The 25,918-nt window shown below is 41.1% G+C and overlaps 2 protein-coding genes across 4 annotated transcripts in view; one reads left to right on the top strand and one right to left on the bottom strand.

The window, feature by feature from the left end:
• Positions 1-11,555, bottom strand: part of ctdp1 (CTD (carboxy-terminal domain, RNA polymerase II, polypeptide A) phosphatase, subunit 1) — a 92,933-nt gene extending 81,378 nt beyond the window's left edge. For both annotated transcript variants that reach the window (XM_085395323.1, XM_085395324.1), the window contains exons 1-7: positions 10,991-11,555; positions 9,800-9,883; positions 7,423-7,516; positions 5,383-5,511; positions 4,819-4,969; positions 3,864-3,954; positions 2,911-3,077 (exon numbers count right to left, since the gene is read on the bottom strand). In XM_085395323.1, the coding sequence (XP_085251449.1) occupies positions 2,911-3,077; positions 3,864-3,954; positions 4,819-4,969; positions 5,383-5,511; positions 7,423-7,516; positions 9,800-9,883; positions 10,991-11,286 (1,012 nt within the window). In that variant the 5' untranslated portion in view covers positions 11,287-11,555. The remainder of the gene's footprint in view (positions 1-2,910; positions 3,078-3,863; positions 3,955-4,818; positions 4,970-5,382; positions 5,512-7,422; positions 7,517-9,799; positions 9,884-10,990) is intronic.
• A 1,996-nt stretch (positions 11,556-13,551) lies between these two features.
• Positions 13,552-25,917, top strand: adck5 (aarF domain containing kinase 5). Of its 2 annotated transcripts, none has more exons than XM_085395325.1 (15): positions 13,552-13,910; positions 14,551-14,645; positions 14,737-14,886; positions 17,701-17,776; positions 19,235-19,435; positions 19,517-19,657; positions 20,825-20,938; positions 21,246-21,377; positions 22,597-22,680; positions 22,924-23,005; positions 23,651-23,729; positions 23,810-23,901; positions 23,993-24,245; positions 25,212-25,328; positions 25,399-25,917. In XM_085395325.1, exons 1-15 carry the CDS (start codon positions 13,887-13,889, stop codon positions 25,499-25,501), a joined length of 1,743 nt encoding a protein of 580 aa, XP_085251451.1. In that variant the 5' UTR covers positions 13,552-13,886; the 3' UTR covers positions 25,502-25,917. The 2 variants fall into 2 exon arrangements, with proteins under 2 accessions (XP_085251451.1, XP_085251452.1); XM_085395326.1 differs by having other exon boundaries at positions 13,766-13,807.
• The last annotated feature ends 1 nt before the right edge of the window (position 25,918 follows it).

The raw sequence follows: 25,918 nt of genomic DNA, 5'->3' as shown, positions 1-25,918 counted from the left end.
AATAAAATTCTTATCATTAGAGAAAAAATTACCAATAATCATCCCACAGATGTAGTATTATCTACAGTTACTTTCAGTACCATTGATATTCATTTAGACTCTTTTTCTCCAATTGATCTTTCTGAGTTAACTTCAATAATTACTTCCTGCAAACCATCAACGTGTCTTTTAGACCCCATTCCTACAAAACTCCTCAAAGAAGTCCTGCCATTAATTAATGCTTCGATCTTAAATATGATCAACCTATCTCTAATAATCGGCTATGTACCACAGGTCTTCAAGCTGGCTGTAGTTAAACCTTTACTCAAAAAGCATCTCTAGACCCAGCAGTCTTAGCTAATTATAGGCCAATCTCCAACCTTCCTTTCATATCAAACATCCTTGAAAGAGTAGTTGTCAAACAGCTAAAAGATCATCTGCAGAGGAATGGTTTATTTGAAGAGTTTCAGTCAGGTTTCAGAGCTCATCACAGCACAGAAACAGCTTTAGTGAAGGTTACAAATGATCTTCTTATGGCCTCTGACAGTGGACTCATCTCTGTGCTTGCCCTGCTAGACCTCAGTGCAGCATTCGATACTGTCGACCATAATATCCTATTAGAGCGATTAGAACATGCTGTAGGTATTACAGGTACTGCACTGCAGTGGTTTGTATCATATCTATCTAACAGACTCCAATTTGTGCATGTAAATGGAGAGTCCTCTTCACACACTGAGGTTAATTATGGAGTTCCACAGGGTTCAGTGCTAGGACCAATTCTGTTTACATTATACATGCTTCCCTTAGGCAGTATCATTAGAAGACATAGCATACATTTTCACTGCTATGCAGATGACACCCAGCTCTATCTATGAAGCCAGATAACACACACCAATTAGTTAAAGTGCAGGAATGTCTTAAAGACATAAAGACCTGGATGGCCGCTAACTTTCTGCTTCTTAATTCAGATAAAACTGAGGTTATTGTACTCGGCCCTGAAAAGCTTAGAAATATGGTATCTAACCAGATTCTTACTCTGGATGGCATTACCTTGGCCTCCAGTAACGCTGTGAGGAACCTTGGAGTCATTTTTGACCAGGATATTTCCTTCAACGCACATATTAAACAAATATGTAAGACTGCTTTCTTCCATTTGCGCAACATCTCTAAAATTAGAAATATCCTGTCTCAGAGTGAGGCTGAAAAACTAGTTCATGCATTTATTACTTCCAGGCTGGACGACTGCAATTCATTATTATCAGGATGTCCAAAAAACTCGCTGAAAAGCCTTCAGCTAATCCAAAATGCTGCAGCAAGAGTCCTGACAGGGACTAGAAAGAGAGAGCAGATTTCTCCTGTATTGGCTTCCCTTCATTGGCTTCGTGTTAAATCCAGAATTGAATTCAAAATCCTGCTCCTCACATACAAGGTCTTAAATAATCAGGCCCCATCTTATCTTAATGACCTTGTAGTACCATATAACCCTATTAGAGCACTTTGCTCTCGCTCTGCAGGCCTACTTGTTGTTCCTAGAGTATTTAAAAGTAGAATGGGAGGGAGAGCCTTCAGTTTTCAGGCCCCTCTTCTGTGGAACCAGCTTTTTTCCTTCCCACTGTCCCAAAGTGCTTGCTCATAGGGGGTCATATGATTGTTGGGTTTTTCTCTGTACCTATGAAGCGCCTTGAGGCGACTTTTGTTGTGATTTGGCGCTTTATAAATAAAATTGAATTGAATTGAGAGCCTTCAGTTTTCAGGCCCCTCTTCTGTGGAACCAGCTTCCAGTTTGGATTCGGGAGACAGACACTATCTCTACTTTTAAGATTAAGCTTAAAACTTTCCTTTTTGCTAAAGCATATAATTAGGGCTGGACCAGGTGACCCTGAATCCTCCCTTAGTTATGCTGCAATAGACGTAGGCTGCCGGGGGATTCCCATGATGCATTGAGCTTTTCCTTTCCAGTCACCTTTCTCACTCACTATGTATTAACAGACCTCTCTGCACTGAATCATATCTGTTATTAACCTCTGTCTCTCTTCCACAGCATGTCTTTTATGCTGTCTTCCTTCTCTCACCCCAACCGGTCGCAGCAGATGGCCCAGCCCCTCCCTGAGCCTGGTTCTGCTGGAGGTTTCTTCCTGTTAAAAGGGAGTTTTTCCTTCCCACTGTCACCAAAGTGCTTGCTCATAGGGGTCATATGATTGTTGGGTTTTTCTCTGTATCTATTACTGTACGATCTACTGTACAATATAAAGCGCCTTGAGGTGACTGTTGTTGTTTTTGTTGATTTGGCGCTATATAAATAAAATTGAATTGAATTGAACTTGACATATTAGTGGTTGAGGTTACGGGAGCCTCGTCTGTGGTTGTGAAGTTTCTTCGTTTTTAAACAAATGTACAATTTGCTACATTTTTACAGTCTTTTGAGGAACATTAATATCTGATCCAGACAGAAACAGAAACGAAAGCATTTAGTGAACAATCTATGTAATGTCTGAAACTGGACAATTAATTCGGCTCCTGTTTATCTGACTGCGTCATTAAATAAATAAATAAAATAGTTGATTGTTGGAAGTGACCCTCAACTATAGCCCAGACACTTCCCACAAAGATTCCCATCACCACTGCAGGCATAAATTTCTGATTAAAGGCAGAGAACCATGAGATAGTGTGTTTTCCAATTAAACTTCTCTAAGCATCACTTATTTTTATTTTATTTATTTATTTTATTTATTTATTTATTTCACACTTGGTACAACAATTCAAACAAACCAACCACACTTTCTATCAAAAAGCACTACAACCATGTGTGAAAAGGAGCAGGAAGAAGAAAATAATCTTATTACAGGGTGTTTACCTGCATAAAAGAATTGTTGGTCCAGATTGTTTTTAATGGACATATTACCTTATCAAAGATGAGTGGGTGAACCATACCTTTCCTGGCCATCTGAGCTTCCCGTGATCCCGGAGGAGCATTGATGTCTCCCGTGCCCTGGAAGTAAATGTATTTCTTCACAGTGATGAGGTTAGGTGCGAATTTCCACACATCCTCTCGGTCATCGATGATACAGACCATCGAATCTCCACAAGGAAAAAGGTTTCTATCCAGGAAAGAAAGAAAGAAAGAAAGACAGTGCTCAAAACAACAGTAAAACTGCTGAGCGTCATGGCAGATGCTCAACACAGACAGCCCATTAAAAATCTAGTAGTGTTATTTGTGGTTACAGGGAAATAAGGGGAACATCAATTTCTTATATCAAAGTTCCGCTTTTGGGTTTCCAAGAAGAGGCATCGCTGGCAACCACTCATAAGTGACACTGAGAAAGAACAATAGAGCTCTACCATTTGTGCTGCACAAACATGAACAAACAATGACAATAAAGACATTAAACAAATGGATAATGGCGCTAAGAAAATTATTTGGATTAACCAGCTCCTGGGTTTTTGGTTATTATCTGCTTAAAACAAAAACAAACAAAGAAAAAAAGAAAAACGGAACAAAAAGAAATGTTTTATTCATGTTTTTTTACTCAGTGAATTCTCTACTCATTTTGTTGTCACGCTTATTTTGCTCCTCTGCTCTCTGTTTCACCTTGTGTCTCACTGCTCCGCCCCCTGTGTAAAGTCTCTCCTCCACGCACTCGGAACACAGCCAATCAGAGGAGAAGGCAAAGCATAACAACTTGTTACACAACTGGAAACCGAGTGTAAATACTAGAATCAAATCCTTACATAACCACCAAAGAAAACCAAAAGAAACATACCCCGAATCTTTCTCTTTGTTTTTAAAACAAAACCCTGTATAGTAGAGTCCAGACAGAAGACAAGGACTGATCACTAGACTAAGCTGTGAGCGACCGATCTAGTCTTAGGTAGGAAATTCTCACCTAAGATTCCCAGTCTTTGAGAATGGATCGATGCATTCATCTCTAGAAAGGATTCGATGAGAGAAAAGCTTCTTTTCAGGATCCAGGAAGCCTATAAAGAAAAGCAAAAAAATGCAGATTTAAATTTTTTTTTTTTTTTTAATCTATGCAACTGTAACCACTTCTTCAACACAACAGTGGATATTTTTCTTAAACTGACAAGCTTTTCTTGACCTTCTCTTTGGTCTTCCTGAATGCAATCAATCCAAGTTTCCCAGGGATTTTTACTGAAATAAAATGTCTATCAAGAAACGTGGACAGTAATGTACAGTGACTAAACAGGACAGCCACTGTACAGGCTGCGAAACCACAGCAAAAGCTGTCAATGGCAGGAGCGCTGATCTCAAACATGTTGAATCACTGCATCAGGGTCAGCAGTAAAATCCAATTCAAAATGCATTAAACATTCATCATATGGAGGCAGAACAGTACTAGAGTGAGACTGCCCCTACCATTTATTGCCTGATGAAAGTTTGCACCCAGAATACTAAAAACAAGCTGCTTAGACACACTAACATATCAATATAACGTTACTGAATCAGAAAGCTGTAAAATATTTTCATTTAGAAAGAAAGCAACATCAGGATTACTTTGAGCAGCCAAGCGCTGTGCAAAGTAAATATCTGCAAACTTGGCAAGAAACCTGCTAACATCTGAGACATTACATGGGTTTAGTAAGCGTTTTAAAGTTTAAGTACAACTGCAACTTGCAGATAGATAAGTGATCCAACAAAACATCAGCAAGAACACAAAGTATGAGCAGACACTCCCCTCTTATGGACACAAACGGGTAGTACAAGGTGAAAAGTTTCCCAAAGTGTCAAAATGCAAAAAGTGAAAGTGTAAGGTGATTTAATACATATCCGAACTTTAAAGTGGAAAGGTGCTGCAACATGTAAAACAATACGCTCCTTACCAGCAATGGTGTGTGCATAAAGGCGGCTCCCAAATGTGAAGACATGCAGCTCATAGAGCTTGGCGATTTTCTCCAAGAACTCCTTGCAGTGTGGGCGAAGTCGTGTGTGAAGCATAGGCTCTCCTCGGCCAAGCTGGAAGTGGAAAATGCCCTGAAGGACACAACAAGAGATTAAGAAAACGTCAGAAAGAAGCTGCAGGGTTGGGTATCAGGATGCACTATTAAAGACATTATCATTGCCGACAAACTGAAAACCCCTTGATCTTGTTTTTAATGGGAAAACAAGGACTTGTGAAATACATGGGCAGGCTCAGCAGCTTAGTGTGTGTTTGTGTGTGTAGCTACATTACAGACTGATTTATGATTCTTTTATTTGCGCTACTTTTAGAGATCATTTTAGCATTTATCAATATCCTATAGCAGTGTCTTGTTGCTACAGCGGAGGCTGTTCAACAAAAGCTACATTGTACGAGTGTTTCAAAATAGCACTTTGCTAGAAATCAAAAGACGTGGTAGAATAAAAACCCTGCTGACAGTGATAGTTGTATGAGGGGAGACCAATACCTTGTTGGACATCCGTTGGCAGTGCTGTTCAGTGGTGTGAATCAGCGTCTGGTCCAGATCTACCATTAGGACCAGCTTTTTGTTGCGGTGCAGTCTCTGCTGGTCCTCTCTGCCCAGCTGTTCTGCTTGCTGTTGGGAGCGATTGAAGGTAATGAGTGGAAAATTAGAAAAACGTTTGCACACTCTAGGTTGTGTTTTTGTACAGCACAGGTGCAAGAGATATTAGAGAGAGATATTTTCAAGGTTTATGGTTAAGAATTTTTTGTTTAAGTTTGTGTGAAATTGTTAGTTAAGTGCTTGATAGAAACTTAACGAACAGTAGCTGCGTCCAGGTCATTTGTTTATGCTCTCATTTAAAATAAAATTCTCTCTGCTTTTAAAGCTATGGCCTGTATATAAAAGATGGACACAGATCCCATTGTTAAGTGTGAGAATGAACAACATGAGCGTTAACAACATCAAAGAAGGAAAGATGTCAGGCTTATTTTAGAGAAGCAATTGTTGCTGTGAGAAGACCATTTCCAAACAATCTGAGGTTCCTGGTTCTGAAGCCACAAGGATTATTCCCAAGACAAAATATTAAAGGTAAATCTTCCCAGGAGTGGATGTTCCACCAAATTCAGCCCAAAGTCAGACTGCACATCCTCAGAGAGAGAATGTAAACAAACAAATTACTCTACAAGCCTCAGATAGCATACTAAAGTTTGTTACAGTATAAGAAGACTGGAGAAGTGTAGCATTTTTCTGCCAGAAGAAAACTTTGTCTCTCTACAAATAACACATTTGCAAAGTTGCATATGAACAAGCCACTGGAAATGTGTGAACAAAGGCCAAATTGCACAAAGCCACGTCTGGTGAAAACCAAATCAACACCTCATTCCAGCTGTCGAGCACAGTGGTGGAGGTGTGAAGGTTTGAGCTTGTTTTGCAACCACAGTCCCGGGCTCCTTGTAGTCCCCAAGTCGACTATTAAGTACTCTCTATGCCAAAGTACTGTAGAGTCAAATATAAGGTCATCTATTAAAAAGCTAAAGCTTGGCAGAAACGTTGTTAAATAGCAGGACAAAGATCCCAAGCAGCAAATCTACAAAAGAATAGCTGAAAAAGAAAAGAATCAAGATGCTGCAGGAGTTGAACCTTTCCTGCAAACCTCAATGAACTGAAGCAACATTGTAAAGCGTCAGTTCTTCCATAACAACTGTGTTCTATATTATTAGCAATTACTTCAAGTTATTACTGTTAGGACTGGTTTGATAGCCTACTGAATCGCAGGGTGCACTTAAGAGTTTCACAGGACAGCACAGAAGTCTGTAAAAACTTTATCACATTACTTTATTTCATGTTTACTGCACATTTACTCTGATTTAGGTCGAAATGAATTGGCTCAATGTCAAAGCAGCTATTACAGGCCTTTTTCAGTAGTACCTACTCGGTTCAGCTTGGCTCTTTTTATGGTTTTTCATTAGGTGGTAGTACTACCTAATGGTACCAGTACTCGGGTGGGATTCCAAGTGATCTGAGGCAAATTGAAAATGTGACATCAACAGACTGTATGCAAGCGAGTGACACCCAGCAACAAGGGAAATGGCTACAGAAGAACACAACACTGTGACCCCCCCCCCACACACACACACACACACACCACATAGCAGCAGATATACCTTGGCATCATTGTTGTTGTGTTTGTGTCGCATTCAAATGACATCACAGGACTTTCTGCCGTTGCTATAACGACTGCACCTGCATTAGATCTTACTCAATTGTGATGGAAAACGACTGAAACAGAGTTGCGTTGAGTCAAGCCGAGTAAGTACTAGCGGAATAGCGCTCTTGGTAAGACCAGTCAAGAACTTGCAAATGCGTGGTCACCTACATTTAACTGATTAATCAATCATAAAAATGCAAGTCATATTTACCGGAATTAGGACTACTCGACTTTTGCAATAAAAAAACAAAAACAAAACAAAAACAAACACACACGCGTAAGGTTTATCTGGCCTGCCAGTCCAGTCCTCCACGTAGCTTCATCATATGACTCACCTCAGAGCTCACCATCAGCTCAGGGACACTATGCACCATGGAGACTGTTGCTGTGGAGATGGGAGTTTGCTGGTTCCCATTTGTGCTCTGGAGCCTGAGAAGGAAAAACAGAGTGGGCGTCACACATTTTTTGTATCTCTCAGGTCCTTGAACATATTGCGCCGGGAATAAAAAGAGAGCTTTGAAAAACATGCAGATTTGAAACTGCTCCACTTGACAGCCGCTATGTTTGCAGTGAGCACAGAATACACCTCACTTACAAAGTGATGGTGAGCATTTCAAGCTACTTCAGGAATATGTTAACATGACATCCAAAAGTGACACCTGCTGAGGCAATTCTGTGCCACATCATGTAAACTCTGTCTTCAATATTGATACCTTCAGAAAAAGAGCCAGACTTTTACTTCACAACAACAACAACAACAACAACAACAACAGCAGCAGCAATTATAGTAAAACACAGACTGTGGGTCTATGTAAAAATCATTTGGTGTGTTTTGGAGTTTTATTAATAGCTTCAAATGCTCTTGCTTTACCAAAGTGATACAAAGAAAAACTGCAGAGTGCGAGTGCTTGATTTGGGACCAGAGCTGCAGCTCTGCACTCTGTATATGATCTCTGGCACCATCTGATGGCAATAAATGAATCAGGTTATATCGCAAGCACTACATTCAGTCAGTGTTTAATTTCAGTAAAAGTATGAGCTTCAAAGTTATGAGGTTCCAAAAGTATTCTCTAACTGAACCACGACTACAACTGGTGCCTGCATGGCACTGTCAGCATGAACTTTTTACCATTTATACAGGACTGTTTCCCAGCAAACAGGCTGCTTGAGTTGAGAGACCACAAGTAACTTAGACATTAAATATAACTGGTTAATGCCGCGTATGTAACCTTAGCCTTTTTGTATCAAAAATATAAATGTCTCTACATTATTAGAGAGAGAACTCCAATAATGAGAAGATTATATGAGCTAGCACTTAGAGACAGTGGGAAGAAAGAACTCACATCTAATAGAAAGATACTTCTGGCAGAGCCAGGCTCAGTGAGGGGTGGACATTGGCTGCAACCAAATTCTTCAGAGGTGGGGCAGAAGAGAAGTATATATATTAAAATTACTGGTAACAGCCAGCGTTACCCCTCAGCCTCCGAGAAGGAACACCTATGGTATCAATTTTAAAAGCCTACGAGCCTCGAGTTATCACATTTGTATAACATTTAACTTTTGACTTTGAGATTTATACTCATTTTAACTTTAATGGCTGAGGGGTAAAAAATGGTTTGAAAAGCTCCTGAGAACCTTTTTGCATCTTGCAAAGGGTTTGACTCTAACTGAAAGTCAACCAGTAGATTGTTGTTTGAGCTAACTAGCTGTAGCAACCTTTCAAAAATCAAATCAAATCAATTGAGTAGATTATGTATATAAACAACAATAATGTGCTTTTTAAGTATCTTGAGGTAAGTGTTGTAGATGAGCTTTGCCCCACAGATCAAACACTTGTATATTAGGTTAAACTGGTGATTCTAAATTGGCCACAGAGGTAAATCTAAGTGTGAATGAATGTCTGTCTCTCTGGATTAGTGATAGTGATAGACTGGCATCTATCACTCCTATGACAGGCTGGACAGGCTCCAAGAAAACAGACAGAGAAGACAGAGAAAACAAAAGAAAGACATACTGCCTTTACCCAAAGCACAAGGACAGAAAATAAGGCTTTATAAGACATAGGTTCTATGGAGCTTCCATACATAGATGGTGTTGAACAAGTGGAAAAACAAAGTCTGGACTCTCTAGATCTACAAATGCCTCCCTACTAAAACATCCTCTGTAATCACATTTTAAAAACAATGATATCACATAGTTCAAATGCTTAGCTAAGTTTAAGTTCATTCATACAATTGAGTAAATGTAATATCAAAGATATTATCATCATATTATTTTGGTTTACATTTAATCATGTTTGTACATTTAAAGCCTACCAATAATGGCATTTTGCTTGGTTTTTGTCTTTGAAAACAGCGTTGGGTAAACGTCACAGCTATCTTTTTTTAAAGAAAACATTTTTTTAATTTTTTGACCAATGTTTTCAGAATAGTTTTCATTTACTCATTTTGCTAGGTTTTGTTCACTTCCCCCCCCCCCCCCTTTTCTTCTGCCACCAGCATGTGAAATGACGCAACCGTGACATCCATCCCAAATGAGTGGTTTGCTGTTCCATTTTAGTTTGTTTTATTGTTTATAGATATATCTATGTAATAAAAAGGGGTAAGTTGTAGTTCTTGGGGGGAAATGCATGAGCAGATCAGAAAAACACAAAGATTTAAGTTAAAGACAAACAAACAAAAAAAGAAAGAAAGAGATAAAGCATGTATTTACTGAGTTAGATCTTGACCACATTCGGCACATAAGCCCTTCATGACAATGGGATGGCTGCATTCTTCTATTCTGGCTATGGTGCCCCTGCAAAAAGGAAAAAAAAAAACAGGAAAATAATTAAAGACCCAGTTTACTTGCTTGCAAACTGAAGCCTGAGACTGTGCACAGATTCTCATTAACTGTAGCATGCAAGTATATAAAGAAACATATAAAGAAAGGTATTAGTTAGGCGTTTTATTTTATTTAGCTGTAATAATAAGACGCTGTAAAAGTACTATAAATAGCTAGCAGTAGATTAAGCAGGGAGCAAGAGTTTACAAAGAGTACCTGAAAGCAGCACGACCCTTTCCTAACAGCAAATAACAACTATATCAGCTTTGAATGTGTATCAATATCAAAAGGTGTCGAATTTAAATGTAAAGATTTCAAAAACAGAACATTTCTTTTAAATCTGATATATAATTCGCATAAAAAGTGATGCTAATACATAATAAAGCACAAAAAGACCGGTCAAACCATTTAAAACGAACTTCAAAATCTCCTCTTTTGGTAATTAACTGCTATTAACGCGTATTAATTCTCCCGTTACTGTGAATTAATACGCGTTAAAGTATATATATATACGGCTGGTTCAAGCTCACGAGGATAACGGCTGCCTCCAGGGTCACTCTTCTACCTGTCAATCTGCACTGCTTGTATACAATTTTGTGCACGCGATAGTGGCTGCGTCAAGGCAAACAGCACAGCACGAGCGCATCTACCACGTGGTCGTGCCTTCAAAACAAAAGTGCGGAGCTTTGGGAATGCAATCATTACTGTACGTTAATAAAATTAACTAAAATTCTGATTTAGCAAATACAATTGTTTTCTAACTTTCTCTTCCACTACAATCACAACTCCTGAAAAAGCTCGATAAAACAACATTTATAAAACACGATGCTTTTATTTTGAAAGCCCCCCGACGAAACGCCAGCTTGTTTATTTTGCGGTACTTGACTCTGGTCGGAGCAAACGCTTCACTGTGTTGCTTTGAGCGTGGCTAGCAAACAAGCTAACGTCAGGTTAACAGCGTTAGCTCGTTAGCTAGCTTAGGTACAATGAGCGTGAAGACAGCTGCAACAAAACGGAGCTGACACAAACAGGGAACAGGTCAGCTAACATTAACGAGCTATAGCAAGCAGGGTGACTCACCCAGGAGATATGACTTCTCCAAGTTGACTGCATAACTCCTTCACTATTCCAGCACGGTCCGATTTCACCTTCTTCTCTGGCAGCCTGGCACCATCAGTCCCCTTCTCCTGAGGTATGGGTGCACACAGTGCTAGCACGGAGTCCACGTTAACAAGAGAGCCGGCTTTGACTTTCCACTCTATAAGCCGGACAGGGAGAGCCCCAGCTGGCCAGCAGATATCCGCCACCTGCACCATGGGGCCCTCTGCAGCTGCACCATCGCCGCCACCACCAAAATCTGCAGGAGGATCCTCCATCTGCCCCGCACTCTCCAAAAACAAAATCTCCTTACTTTTGAAAAGCTGACAACTTAAAAGGTATCCACTCGACTTCGCAAACCCCCGTGTATCATTAAAACGTGCGAACCGTCAACATCGAGGAGAATTAAAACAAATGTGCTGCAGATTTAAACACAGCAGCTCCACAGTCCCAGCTACGTTCGCTCTTCCCGCCCGTAAACAGGAAAGCGCAACACTGCAGCGACACGGGTCGCTACAGTATCCGGTATACAGCAAGCCACTCGCGAAAAACACCAGAGAACTTCTATCGTCTCCGAGAACGCCCACTCTTTGGATCTCTATTTTCTTAGAGGGCGCTCGCGAGGTAGTCCTGAATGAATACATCCCTGTGGACGTGAAGCCCCCAAATGTAAATTCCGTCGAGGATTTTATGCTGGGGACTTTATCGTGTGTTTTATAGGTGAATGTGAGGCAAAATATTTTACGGGGTTCGATTGTAGTTAAAATGCGTTTTTTGTGACAGCGCAATAATAAGACACTTTACGGCATCTGCCATTTTGATTTGGGGCATAAAGCTAGTGAATCCTAAATTGACCAATCAACTTGCAGGTTTGGTTTTAGGAAAATCCGATTCTCTTTTTTTAAGATAAAGGAAATGATGTAACTGTTGTTATGTTTTAGGTCGTAAAAATTATAGGTATGCAGAAAATAATGACAATAGTAATTTGTGGGTTTTTGTCTAGAAGCAGGTTTTACCCGTTTAGGTCCTTTTCACTTGTGATCATCGAGGACGAGCTCGCCGGCGCCCTCTGCAGTGCCGCTGGCTAATCTACAGTCAGTTTGTGTACAGTGGGATTATTAGGAAATGAAACTACTTCCCTAGATTATCTCTGAACGCAGTTTCTATTTAGGTTTCAAAATAAAACGACTCGTGCCTCTTTGTGACGCTTTTCACAATGTTGCCGTAAACTTTTAAAGTCACCAATGTGGTTATTCTAAGTGCTCCTTATTATAGATATCACCTATATAGCGCTTACATATTGTGTTAAAATCCGTGCAACCGTGAAAGATCATTATTTATGTTTTCCCTTTTTCTTTAAAGCTGCTGAACCCGCACAGACATGGTGTTACCTGACGCAACGTGATGTAACATATAAGTAACACTACACAAGTGTCTCATGGGGTTTTTTTGCAATAAGAGCACGATATTTACAAATACAGTAATGTTTTAAGGTGTAAGTGAAGGAGGTTGTTATAAGTTTAAGAAAGCCTTAGGTTTGATTGTATAGGTTATACCGGCCCTCGAGGTATGTTAATATTTAACTTTCCAGGCTGAAGATGGGACTGAAGGAAGTCAGCAGGGGATATAGATGATGACCTTACAGGACAAGGACGTACCTCGCACTGTTCTAGCTACTCAATGACGAAGAACTTAAGCACCTCCTTCCAGAGTGTTCCTTACAACTAACCGAGATGTTTCACTGCCCGATTTCTTTTTCACGCAGGTGTGAAAACGCCTTTCTTCTTATAGTTCACAATAAAAGCCATAGAAATAGTCTTGAAATACCAGCGATAAAACATAGCTTACACAAGTAGCTTCCGTTAACGTTTGGTTTTTAAAAATGATTTTATACTATGTTCTACAAATTATGAAATAGACATCATTTTCTTATTAAATGTATAAACGTTGTTGTGGGGTTAATGAAATAGAATCTTTTTTTTCATTGAGGCAAAATTCGTAATTTAAAGGAACTCATGAAATTCCTGAAATTATATTTTAAATAAAATTATGTATATTGCACACCACGGGGCTTCTGTTACCTAACCTAGGTCACTGTCAGTAGGTGGATGCAGTAGGTCGTTGGATGGACTTAGCACTATTGTGGTTAAAGTTCTACAATCTATTTCCATCAATAAATAGACCTATTTGCTAAAGACAGGTTCTAGTTATTAACACAACGTGTGATGTTAAATTAAGTTTTCCTTTGCACATTTCTTAATTTTAGAAACACACACACACACACACACACAGTGGAGGGAAGTATCTGCATTACACAGGAAGTTTCCCGATTATCCACATATTACATCCACCTTGACTCGTCTCCCATATCATTGGCACTGTATCAGTGCAAAAGAGACAACGATAGTGCAAAGGTGGCCGAGGTGGTGGGAGCCAATCATAATTCAGATACACACATGTCCAGTGTTGGTAGGAACCAAAATTTCTGTGAGGTAGGGGGACCTTTGTGTGTCTTCAAGCAGGAGGTACGGGTGTGGTTTTAGGACGGATCTAATGAGTTAGATTTTTTTTTTCTAAAAGAATCACATCAGATAAGAAAAATGTGACTATTTTCAGTTATCTCAATAATAAATAAGTAAGAAATCTTTTCACTTGTAGTTTTTATTTGCACGGCCGAACGAGCTGTCAAAAAATAAACGGAAACTACAGTATGTGGGAGGGTACCATCTCGCATTGCGTTACCCTTTGGTTAAACATAAAGGGAACCAGTGTGCTGTTAGCAGTTTATGAAGGGGAAAGGTAAAGCGTTTACTGGTGGCTGCTGACACGGAATATTAATACGTCTCTTGGAGCGGGTCTGTTTTAATAACTCGGAAACATGATAGCGGAGAACTGTAAAGTGGTAAATAAATCGTATTTACTACACATTATTAACCCAATTCTCTCCAATTAGCAAGTTAATTGCTAGCCAGCTGCAATTGTTCCCGGTGTGTTGGCGTTTGTGTATATTATCTGAAGTTTAAACTAAATGCCAAGGCCGTGTTTCAAAACCATACTGCTACCTAGAGTGTTTTAAAGCTGGTTTTGACATGAGGTAAGAACACATTCAACACTGTTTCCAGCCATGATGTGAGTAGGAGAATGAGACTGCATGAGTGGATCGTGCGCGCTGGAACACTTGGGAGGATGGGGGTTGCTCAGGTCCCTGACCCCGCTGCCATGTGTGAATTCATTTATCAGCACTGGAAACATTTTGTCCCTCAAAAGCAAACTGCCAAGAACAACAAAGTCACAGTATAGCTGCTCACGTTCGCCTTGAACCAGACGTTCTCGCTTCCCGTCCCTCGCGCGCACGTTTTCTTGTTGTTCCTCAGAACACAGCGTCTGTCCTCTGGGCCCACACTTTACTTCGTGCCCTAAACCTCTTTACCTAACTCGGGGGGTTGGTTAATGTTCACTTAACCTGTGCAAACACAGAGTTCAGATGTGTCAGATGGAAGTGGCGCTGTAGTTCACTCATACACTGCTTTGTTTTTCTTCAGTTGACGTTATGTCTGCATCAACTGGCTCTCCTCCGAAGAGCTCCGCTTCCTGGATCTTCATCCCTCCCAGCAAGGCGATCTTTCAGTTCACTCAGGTAGCAGACAGCTGAGGACTGTAGATGAGCTTCAGGCTATGCTCAAGTCTGCATGCAATGAGACTGTATGTGTGTGTTTTAAATCTTGCAGAGATGCTAAGCGCAGAGGCTTGTTATGGAAGACGCTCGTTGGCCTCTCTGTTGGCGTTCCTGTGGCGGTGAGCATCAAGTATGCCGTATCGCAGCCCAGACAGAGGAGACAGATGAGGATTGTGATTGAAGGGTTTGGCCGCTTCTGCAGGTTTGTATGAATGTCATTATCAGCATCATGAGATTCTAACACGTGTTCAGTCTGAGGCTGTGAAATGGTCTCTAAATGGTGACTTCTTATCTATTAAACTTGCACATTAGATTTGTATATCTAATAGTGTTCTCTAAGTATTGTCAGGAACATTAGCTAAAGTAGGTCATTTTTTTCATGAATGGATAAAAGCAAAAGAAACAAAAATATCCTGACAACATTTCCTTTTATGGAAAGCGATAATTTTATCCCTCTTATAAGGTTGTAAATTCCATCTCATTACTTTTAGTTTTTGGGTTACACCACAAGACTGAGAGCAGGGTGGAGACGGGCAGGAGCAGATGTGTGGCCAAAGTCAATGTATTCATTAAGCCAAAATGGCTTCTGTTTTGCCTCATTTATTATTCCACCAAGAGGTTACGTTTTTACTGTCCGTGTCATTCATTCTGTCTGTAAACATAACAGCCCAAAAAGTTAAGACTGAACTCTGATGAAACTTTGGGGGTGTAGAGTGGGGTCATGTTAGCTTTGCATCCACTAAGCTATTCAAGGTCAGCTTCATTGGTCAAAACCTGACAAAAAGCCTGATGGAAACTTAGAAACTGTTATTCTTGCTAGTGTGGTGTGTTTTATCAAGATGTATAAAATCTACTTTATAAAGACTGAAAGTATCAAAGTTGTTATATTGATGTGAAGCTCAAAGGCCCCATAGAGCTGTTTGAAACGGTGTTTCTTACTGCCATTGTTTGTATTGACAAACATATCGGCATATAGGAAATGATTTATTGGCATTCTAAGTACCTCTTAACTTTGGACATCTGATCTCTTCTTAAAGGTCAAATGAGGTATAAATATTATAAAAATCTGTTATCCTTTAAACTTTGCTTAAACTTCAGTTGCTTTTGTTTGTATTGGCAACATTTAGGAAGTGATATGGGTATATGACGATTCTAACTATCACTCTGCATTTAAATATTGACCTTTGACCTCACTTTTACGTTTCACATCTGCCTTTTTTCAAGTTGACCCCAGAATGTGTTTCATCCTTAAATAAGGCATTGCCAAGAGAAAGAGAGCTACCTAACTCAAGGGACGAACTAGTGTTGTCTATGCATAACAGACAACTTTATGTTACTGGCAGCCTGTTGCTGTGTAGTGTGTCCTTAAAGATTTGAGGAAACTGAATGCTGTGAGAAGGTCATGTCCTTAAAGAAGACCTGAGACAGCATCTGTGAGCTACATCGGGCCCTTCAGTTGGTGCATCTGTTCTCTGAAGCCTCCTCAGAAGTGGTCTCAGTGGAAGGATGGCCAAATTACACAAGAACTCAACTGAAAATGCATCAAGTCTGATGAATCTAGTCCTCACTGGACTGTATGGAGGATCTTGGGAGACAGACTACAACAGTATGACTGTAAAACATGGTGGAAGCTCTGTCATGTTTTGGGGCTGCATTTCAGCTAGTGGGGTTGGGGATCTTTTTAAAAGTTATGGATTGTACATGTAGAAAAGTGCTATCTGATTTTGGAAACCACTGTGGGAAGAGTCAAATTGTTTATGGCCTCATTTTCAGCACAATGATCCCAAACACAGTGCCGTAAAATACCTGGACAGTGTTCTGTTGTGTGTTTATTCCATCAGTCATGGATCGGCCCCCCCAGAGCCTAGACCTCAGCTTTCTTAAAGCATTAAAGCAATGTGGGAACATCCTGATACAGAACAGTAGCCAACATTCAAAGAAGAGCTTTGACTGTCCTTCAAGAAACCTGCAGAACTAGTCCCAAAGACTACTTGAAGAAACTGCAAGAAAGTTGACGTACAAGAGTTCAGGCTGTGTGGAAGAATAAAGCTGGCTGTGTTAAATGTTGAGGTTCAAGCTTGTTACAATTATACAAACTCTGTTTTTTCCTTCTTTGCTGTATTTACATGTATGTTTGCACGTTTCAATAAATCGCTGCTCCCCTTCCCGAGTTTCTTAGCAACACTTCCGCGCAGCGCTGTCTGTGCCTAGAAGCCATTAGCACTGGGCTTAATTGACCCATTCTTACCAATCAGAAGATCGATGCATTGATCCCTGATTTTTCCAGTCCATGTGCTGAGATGTCCTTGAGCAAGATATTGAACCCCAGTGTATCCGTGCAAGTGCATGCTTAGATAAAAGTGACATCTTTGAGTTTTCAACCGAGTAGAAATGCAGAACACACTTTTACCAAATGCTGCTAACAGGAAATCCAATCGTAGATGTTTTCTCTCTATTTTATAAGCTGCAGATATCTTTGAGCTGATGCTAGATTATTTAAGTTGATTTCCAGATCCCCTTCCTCACACAACCCTTAACGGATCAGTATGTACTTCCAGCGTGGAACCAGAAATCTCATGCAAATGCTTAAACCGTTACACCGCAGAACCATTGGTGCTGCTTAAATGAAATTAACAAGATAATATGTATGAAAACATGAGGGCAGAGAATGACTCTGCTGTATTGCAGCAGCCTATGTGTGTGGAGCCTAGTGGTAAATGAAGAGCACATGATTTTTATTACACTAGTGCTGTGTCACTGTATTTGAAGTACACTTTTGCTTTATTCTAACTTGCTGGAAGTGTAACAATTTGCCTTTCTCGGATCAGTTCAGACAGACTACATTTTTAAGAACATTTTGCAATCCTCACTTTTTTTCTCACTAATCTTTATTATAGAAAAACGATCTTCTTACCGCTGATCGTGTTAGGAATCGTCATCACATGCTAGCAACTCTGTTTATTTGTAAGTCAGACCTTTCAGTTCCAGTAATCATCAGATATGTGTGTGTCCTCAGATCTCTCTCTGTGGGACTCTTCATTTCCGCTGACTACTGGTGGACCACCAACGTGCTGCTTCATGGAATAGATGAGGTCAGTTTATTTTTAGAGTGGGTAATATGGATTGACCCACTCTAAGCTTTGGCTGAAGCTCTGACAGACCAAGGATTTCTTCATGACACCTAATGCCAGGGTCAGTGTGTCGTTGCCAAGCCTGCAGACGTCTGTGTCCCGCTGCATGGATATGCTTCCCCAGATATCACTGACCCACTGAACAGTGGTACAGACAGCAAAATGTTCTTCAGATCCTTTTATGTCTGTCACATGTGCTCAGGGTGAACCTGCTCTCTCTGTGAAAAGTGCAAGGAATCAGTGGTGGAGCTGCCAATTCTGGTATTCTGTGGCATATGTCAGTCTCCGTGGTGCCAGGGAGTGAGCGCAGGGCCCACTGGAGGATGTCGACCCCTCAGGCCACCCTTATGAACCCATACAAGGTTCCCATGGCAATGACTTCAGCTTCCAGGCCCCTCTTCTGTGAAACCAGCTCCTAGTCTAGATTCTGGAGACAGACACCCTCCCTACTTTCAAGATCAGGTTTAAAACTTTTGATAAAGCTTATAGTTAAACCTGGATCAGGTGACCCTGAATCCTCCCTTAGTTATGCTGCAATACTTTCAGACTACTGCGGGCTTGTCATGGTGCACTCAGCATTTCTTCTTCACTGTGTTTATACCCCACTCTGCATTTCCACAGTGTGTGTTTTGTCCTGTCCTCCTGTTTGTTTTTGGGTTTTTCCTTCCCAGTGTCCCCAAGTGCTTAATCAAAAGGGGGGTGTTTTTTCTGTATTGTTTTAGGGTCTTTACCTGACAGTATAAATGCACCTTGAGGTTGCTGTTACTGTCATTTGGTGCGTTTATAATAAAAATGTAATTAAATAAAGTCTGTTTCTAATTGTTTCTGTCCTGTTGGAGGTCATTTTGTAGCTCTGGGCCTTCTATGGTCCTCTCCAGCTCTCCTAGAGTAACTGCCTTTCTCCTAGAATCTCCTCTGTGCTCTTGACAGGTTTGCAAACAAACCTTCTGGCAATGGGACTTATTGATGTTCCATGCTGGAGGTTTTGAACTACCTTTGCAGCCTCTGTAGGGTCCAGGTATCGCCCCAGCAGTGACACTGACACTAGCTAAATGCAAAAGTAGTCAAAAAACAGAAAAGATGAGGAGGTAAAAATGTCAGTGGCCACTTATAAAGCCATTCCTGGTTTGGGGGCTGTCTCATTGTTGCCCCTCTAATGCACCTGTTTTTAATTTCATTAACACCACCTTCTGCTGCTTGACTGGCCACATCAACATCCCAGAAGCTTCACTGAATTGATGCTATTCTCTCATTAAAATGTGCCCCTTTCATTTTTAGAGTACATGTACATTATTTTCTCCCTTCAGTCACTTTATTACATGTGGGGTCCAAGCTTCATGTGAACTAGAAGGAACTAGTTAGCATTGATTTTTAGCACTGATGGCGTTAATGCTTTCTGTACGTGTATCTTCCTGTTAGAGCAATCCATCCTACGTGACTGAGATGTCAGCTTGCCACCAGAGGGCAGCAGAGTCCATCGTGGAAGGAGCCATAAAGAATGGAGGCCTGTACATTAAGCTTGGCCAAGGCCTGTGTGCCTTCAATCACCTGCTACCCCCTGAGTACATCCACACCCTGCAAGTACTAGAAGACAAAGCTCTAAACAGGAGGTACAAAGAGGTGAGCAGTGCAGCACAAGCAAAGCACAGGACTCGTGAAAGGACTGAGTGACACTGGTCAGGATGTGTCTGTCTTTAACAGGTGGACGCTCTCTTTGAAGAAGACTTCAACAAGACCCCTGATAAGCTTTTTAAAGCATTCGACTATGAGCCCATCGCTGCTGCCAGCTTAGCTCAGGTTCATAAAGCCCTGCTGTTTGATGGGACTCCGGTCGCTGTGAAGGTGAGCTGCTGAAATCACTGGTCAAGTTACTTGAAAAAAGTAATCAGTAACTAGTTACTGATACTTCCCCAAAAAAGTAATCCTGTTACTTTACTGATTACTTATTTTCAAAAGTAATTAATTACTTAGTTACTTTTTAAAAACACGATTTACAACCTGAAGAGGTGATAAAGTGATAGATCTTTCAGCCCAATTCTACTTTTTCTGCATAATCCATCATACAAAATGTAATCAAATGGAAAAGTCTCTTTTTAAAACTTGTTTTATTAGTTTTAATCTTTTAACTTTATGCATCAAGCAAATATTAAATTATATGCAACATTCTCTGACTTGAATAAATTAGTTTAACATTTAAACCTATTTTCTGCACATTCCAGCACATAAAATAAAATATTTTTTGTGTTTACACTCACTCTTTCAAATAGATGCAAGTAAAACACAGCAGAAAATAAATAAAATCAAAGACTCAGCGGCCCTGTTGCTCTATTTTCACCTGTAAAGCAGGAGTAGGGCAGGCGGAGGTTTACCCTGGTGCAGGTGTGCCGCGGTCAGTTGAAGAATCCGCGAGTTTCTCTGTGAGTTTCCCATTACGTCATTGCGCACTCGGTGCTTGCTTGGAGGTTTAGGGGGGTTTTTTCGCTGTAAAAAGAAGTTTTCTTCCCACGCACAACGGACACTAATGTTTTTGTCACTTTTTATGGAATCAAACTCAAAGTAAGGTCAGTACTTCCATGCTTTAAACGCTGCACGCTCATACTCTCTCCCACAATCGATATATGATCCATTGTTGATCTGCACACAGCTGTTGTCACCAACGGCGCACTCGCTTACGTCACTGTCATGAGACATTCTCGCAAAAAAATCACGGTTTTAGTAACGCAGTGACGCAGCGTTCCTACAGGAAAGTAACGGTAATCTAATTACCGATTTTGCAATAGTAATCCCTTACTTTACTCGTTACTTGAAAAAAAAGTAATCAGATTACTGTAACGTGTTACAAGTAACGCGGTACTGCCCATCTCTGCTGTTAACATTTTAAATGACCTCACTATAGCAGTGAAGCATGAGCCTCATGAAACAATGATTCAGTTATATCTGAGGTTTTATTTTTGGTTATGGGAAAGTTTGGTCCTGACTTTTAATAGTTTCTCGTCGTGTTTCACACAGGTGCAGTTCATTGACCTCAGGGATCGCTTTGATGGAGATATCCGAACATTGGAGATCCTGCTGGATATTATTAAGTTCATGCACCCCAGTTTTGGGTTCCGATGGGTCCTTAAGGTCAGAAAGTGTCTGTATGACTTGACCGATTCACTCGATGTTCTAAACCCAGGGTGTCCAACTTCAGGCCTCGAGGACCGGTGTCCTGCAGGTTTTAGATGTGCCCTTGATCCAACACAGCTGATTTAAATGGCTAAATTACCTCCTCAACATCTCTTGAAGTTCTCCAGAGGCCTGTTAATGAACTCATTTGAGTCAGGATGATATCTAAAACCCGCAGAACACTGGCCCTTGAGGCCTGGAGTTCACCACAGTTTTCTGTTTAGAAAACTTCAGAAGTTACAGAGTTTTATTGTAATTTGTGTAGGACTTGAAGGGAACACTGGCTCAGGAGCTGGACTTTGAGAATGAGGCCAGGAACTCTGAGAGGTGCGCAGAGGAGCTGAAACACTTTAAATTTGTGGTTGTACCTAAAGTCTTCTGGGAGCAAACCAGCAAGGTGAAGTTGCTGTCAGTGGTACATAGTAGTGCTGGGCGATATGGAAAAAATATTTATCACGATAGGAATTATTTTATACGACGATAACGATATATATCACAATGTACCACCTGACCTGTGGTCATCTGGAAAGTACGCAGTCTGTAAACAGCGAGCGCAGAGGGTGCAGTCTTTGTTAATGAAACGGATGGTTACGCTCATGTAGGGCTGCGTATCTCTGCTCGTCACCGTCCAGGCCAGTCGTCAAGGCATAATGCACAACACTGCAAACATCCTTCTCTACTTCGGGCCGGCATGCGTCATAAGCGAGGCAACTCGACTTTATTGAAGTGCTTACGACCGGACACAACGTACCTCGGATCAAGGACTTTGACGAGGTCACGAAAGCTGTCCTTCTCAACTACATAAACAGGGGCCATGCCTTTACAAATGTAACCCGAGATGGCTCCTGTGATTTGTTTATGGCGCTGGTATGTTTTCTCATAAGGGCCTTGTGTGAAAGACTGCTGTATCTTCGGCTGGCTATAGTTTTTCTTTTCCCAACTTGCTCCCATCGTTCCACAACTTGGTTTAGCTTGAATTTTCTAGATTCTTGAGTATTCCTTTTCGTGGACCTTCTGTAGGTGATAGAAGAGATTTGTTGTGTTGCCATCGGGTGCAGGAATAGTTTTGTAGCATAGCTTGCTTCTGCTCCGTGTTGGTGCTGTTGAACCCAAAATGTAACCAAATCACAGACGTACCCCCTCTTTTCGGTCAAAGTGCTTCTTCCTGGGCTGCCTGTGTAGCTGTCTCTGTCTGTTGCATGTCGGGGCATGAAACTGCAACATGTCGCACGTCCATCGTTTTGAGTTACCGTAAAGCATGTCACAAATCCGGGTGCATGTAAAGCAGCACCATGACGCAAAACCACAAGACGGAGTTTCTTTGCGAAAAATATCATTTTTTTTTATACTTTATTTTCTCTTGCATAAAGTTAAGAGTATGTATAGTGAGAAGACAACACTAATATATTTGCCACAGGCCATTTAATGTTATATTTTATGTAATAATTTATGAAATTATGATAGAAACGACAGAAGACAAATGGCATGATAGACACTTTTCTATCGTCCACACGATATATATCGTCATATCGCCCAGCACTAGTACAGAATAAGTGCACAATAATACTGCTCGACTTCCATCAGCGTCCTCTTTATTTTTTCTCTCCAATACTCAGAGAGTGCTGACAGCAGAGTTTTGCAACGGCTGTAAAATCAACAGCGTGGAAGAAATAAAACGTCAAGGACTGAGTCTGAAAGATGTAAGCTGACGATACTCTAAATCCTCGAGTCACTCACCTCTTCTCACCCTCAACCAGTTGTGGCAGGTGGTTGCCCCTCCCTGAGCCTGATTGTGCTGGAGGTTTCTTCCTGTTAAAATACATTTTTCCTTCCCACTGCCGCCAAGTGCTTGTTATTGTTGGGTCTGTGCAACATAAACCACTTTGAGGCAACAGTTTTTGTGATTTGGTGCTATATAAAATAAATGTAGCTTTATTTTTCAGACTGCAGATAAACTGATCAGAACATTTGCTGAGCAGATATTCTACACGGGTTTTATCCATGCAGACCCTCACCCCGGGAATGGTAGGTACATCACATGGACTGTAGAGCACGGAGCCACTGGTGTTGTTACTCTGCATTTTTAAACCTCAGCATTAGTCTTTTGGTTTCCTCCATGTTGTTGTTGTTGTTCTTTTTAATGACCCAAAAAGGCTCATAATTTGGAATGAGGGTACATTTTAAACCCAACACTGGCTACCTTGTAAGGACAATCTTTACCTTATAGAAGTGATTCAATAAAGTCCTGTGATTTCACTCATTAAAACTGAAGCACAAACTTCCTGGATGCTCTGTTCCACATAACAGGACATGTTGTTTGTCAGTTAATTCCATTAAAATCTACGAAAGGCATCAACACAGCTGACAAAGAAGCCAGACACCTGTAAGCCTTAGAAAAATCCAAATGAGAAAAGTCACACACTTGAGTGTTTATTAAGAAACTTGTTTATAGCAGGGTTGTTAAATCAGTGGCTATGTGGGAAGTTTAATTCTTTAAAATTCTGAGATTTTTTGTTTTTACTTTATTTTTTTACAGTAACGTTCATAAACAAGTTCAAGTTGTTTACTCATGCTAAAAAAAAAACATATACATATCATATGAAATGACATGAGTTAGTAACAGAGGTTCTAAAGAGAAGAAGTCACTCAAATTTGGATCATGTGTTGCAGTTCTCGTGAGGCGAGGTCCTGACAACAAGGCGGAGCTGGTGCTGTTGGACCACGGCTTGTACGAATACCTCAGCCAGCAGTAAGAAACTGATGAGTCGGCATGAGATACTCTCAGGTTTTTCTTCAGCTATCTGCTTTAACTCTGACCTTTGAACTTAGAGATCGAGAGGCCCTCTGTAAACTTTGGAGGTCCATAGTCCTCAGGGACGAGGCAGAAATGAAGCAGCAGTCCAGCGCCCTCGGGGTCAAAGGTCAGGACGCTTGACTTAAACGCCATGTTAACTTTGTTATGAACAAATGTGGGGATTAAAATCAAACACGAGGGCTCGTCGTCCTCTGCAGAGTACTTCCTCTTCTGCGAGATGCTGCTGCAGCAACCAATCAACATGCACAAGTTGGGTCTGTCCAACATCCTGAGCAAGGAGGAGACGGCCTACATGCGTGAGATGGCCGTCCACCGCTTCGAGAGCATCATGCAGGTGCTGAAGTCGATGCCTCGGCCCATGCTGCTGGTGTTCAGGAACATCAACACGGTGCGGAGCATCAACATCAGACTGGGGGCGCCGGTGGACCGCTACTTTGTCATGGCCAAGAGGTAAACACCCTAACACAACATCTCAGGGGTCAGGGCCATTAAGGATGAGATCAGATTGTGTAAAGCAATATTTCTTTTGGGAATGTCAGTCGGTACTTAGCTTTAAATTAGTGGGTATGCTGCGTGTTGCCCCTGTGTGGATACAGCTGCAAGGATCAGCTAATGAGTGTGCACACCACAGTTTCACCCGTATACGTCACTTCTGACTCCAAAAATCATCAGCCAAAAACCCTAATGCACAGACACCAGTAGGTGATGGCTTATGACTCTGTCCATCTGTTATCTACAGTCTGTTTAAAACACCTGATGCCTGGAAGTATTCAAACAATAAAGAGCGTAATGAGTCAATGTCTGCTGGGCAGTTAGTGTGAACCCTGAGTAAGCAGAACCCAAAGTGAGCCCCACACACACTCAAAGAAAACCAGGCCTCAGGATCGATACGTTTGTCCTTATTTGGATTTTTTGAGACGCTTTGAACTTTATTCTGTGCTTATCAAAGAAAAATGTCCCCACACGGTTGGTCAAAAAGCACTATGGATTTCTAGTTCAGGACCTTGCATTAATAACTTAAAGGCACGTGACCTCTATAGGACAAAGTTTTGTGAAGAAATAAAAACCGATCAATGCACCGCATTGAACTCCATCGCACACTGTTGAAGTTCACACTTCCACAGTCAGCTCATTTTCCAGCATGAAAGTTATAATAGAAATTTTCCCAGAGCGCAAAGTTGTTTGAGCAAAAATGCAGAATTTTAAACCTGACGCTGATGTTAGGGCTGAATTACATGTTTATTTTTAAATGTAATTTTGTGTCTCGGTGACCATTAAAGTTGATTAAAACAATACTTTAAAATATCTGCCTCAAGAAGTGCTGTGAGTGATAATCTTTTGTGAAGCCTCCACATCTCCAGCAGAATGTCGTAAAGGTTTGCAGATCTTGTGCATGTCTCTTTTTCTCATCAACAGCGCCGTGCGAGGCTGGGGGAAGATTCAGGCTGAGAAGGTCGGCGTCCTCCCCCAGCTTTGGCTCTTCCGCTGGGGGAGGACTGCATGGGAGAGCGCCAAGTTTGAAGTTGCTCTGAGGTGTGCAATAATTAAAGAAATTATATGTTCTGTGATTGGAGCCACTGAGCTGATTAGATTACTTTTACAGATCAGAGATGGCAGTGATGAGCCTGACACGTGCGGTCCTGGCGCTGCTCCAGTACTTGGGCCTCCTATCGCTGGACTCCGACTTGTACGAGTACCTGAAATAGCGCGCAAGCGTCTCACTACAAAGGATTCATTCCAAGCACAAGTGAACACAGCTCATCAGTGAGCCTTTTGCTGCTCAAGCAGCTCCGAGTGCTGGTGGTTTACGTTGCTGCTCGACCGTGAGCAACGTTCCCACCAAACCACCTTCAGGGTCTGCTGGGGGAGAATGTGCTCCACTGCAGGACTGGAAGCATCCGTTCCAGGGCAAGAGGAGCAACACCACCAATGGGACTTTTAAGTAATTAAATCTTATTTATTTTAAGAGTAATTTTGGGAAACCAAATCCAATGAGGTTTTTAACCTGCAGGTTTTTTAATGAAGCAGACATTTTCTCAGTTATTCTGTCAGACAGTATTTTGTCCAGTACCACCTGACTGTTTAAATTATGAGAACATGGTAATAAAACACGAAGAAATCAC

This window comes from Rhamphochromis longiceps, linkage group LG22 (genome assembly GCF_057381845.1).
Source record: "Rhamphochromis longiceps isolate RC_006_pf linkage group LG22, R_longiceps_female_GT1.1, whole genome shotgun sequence".
In the NCBI taxonomy this organism is placed as follows: Eukaryota; Metazoa; Chordata; class Actinopteri; order Cichliformes; family Cichlidae; genus Rhamphochromis; species Rhamphochromis longiceps.
Note: the sequence above shows the minus strand (reverse complement) of the source record. Positions and strands in the feature narration are given on the sequence as shown.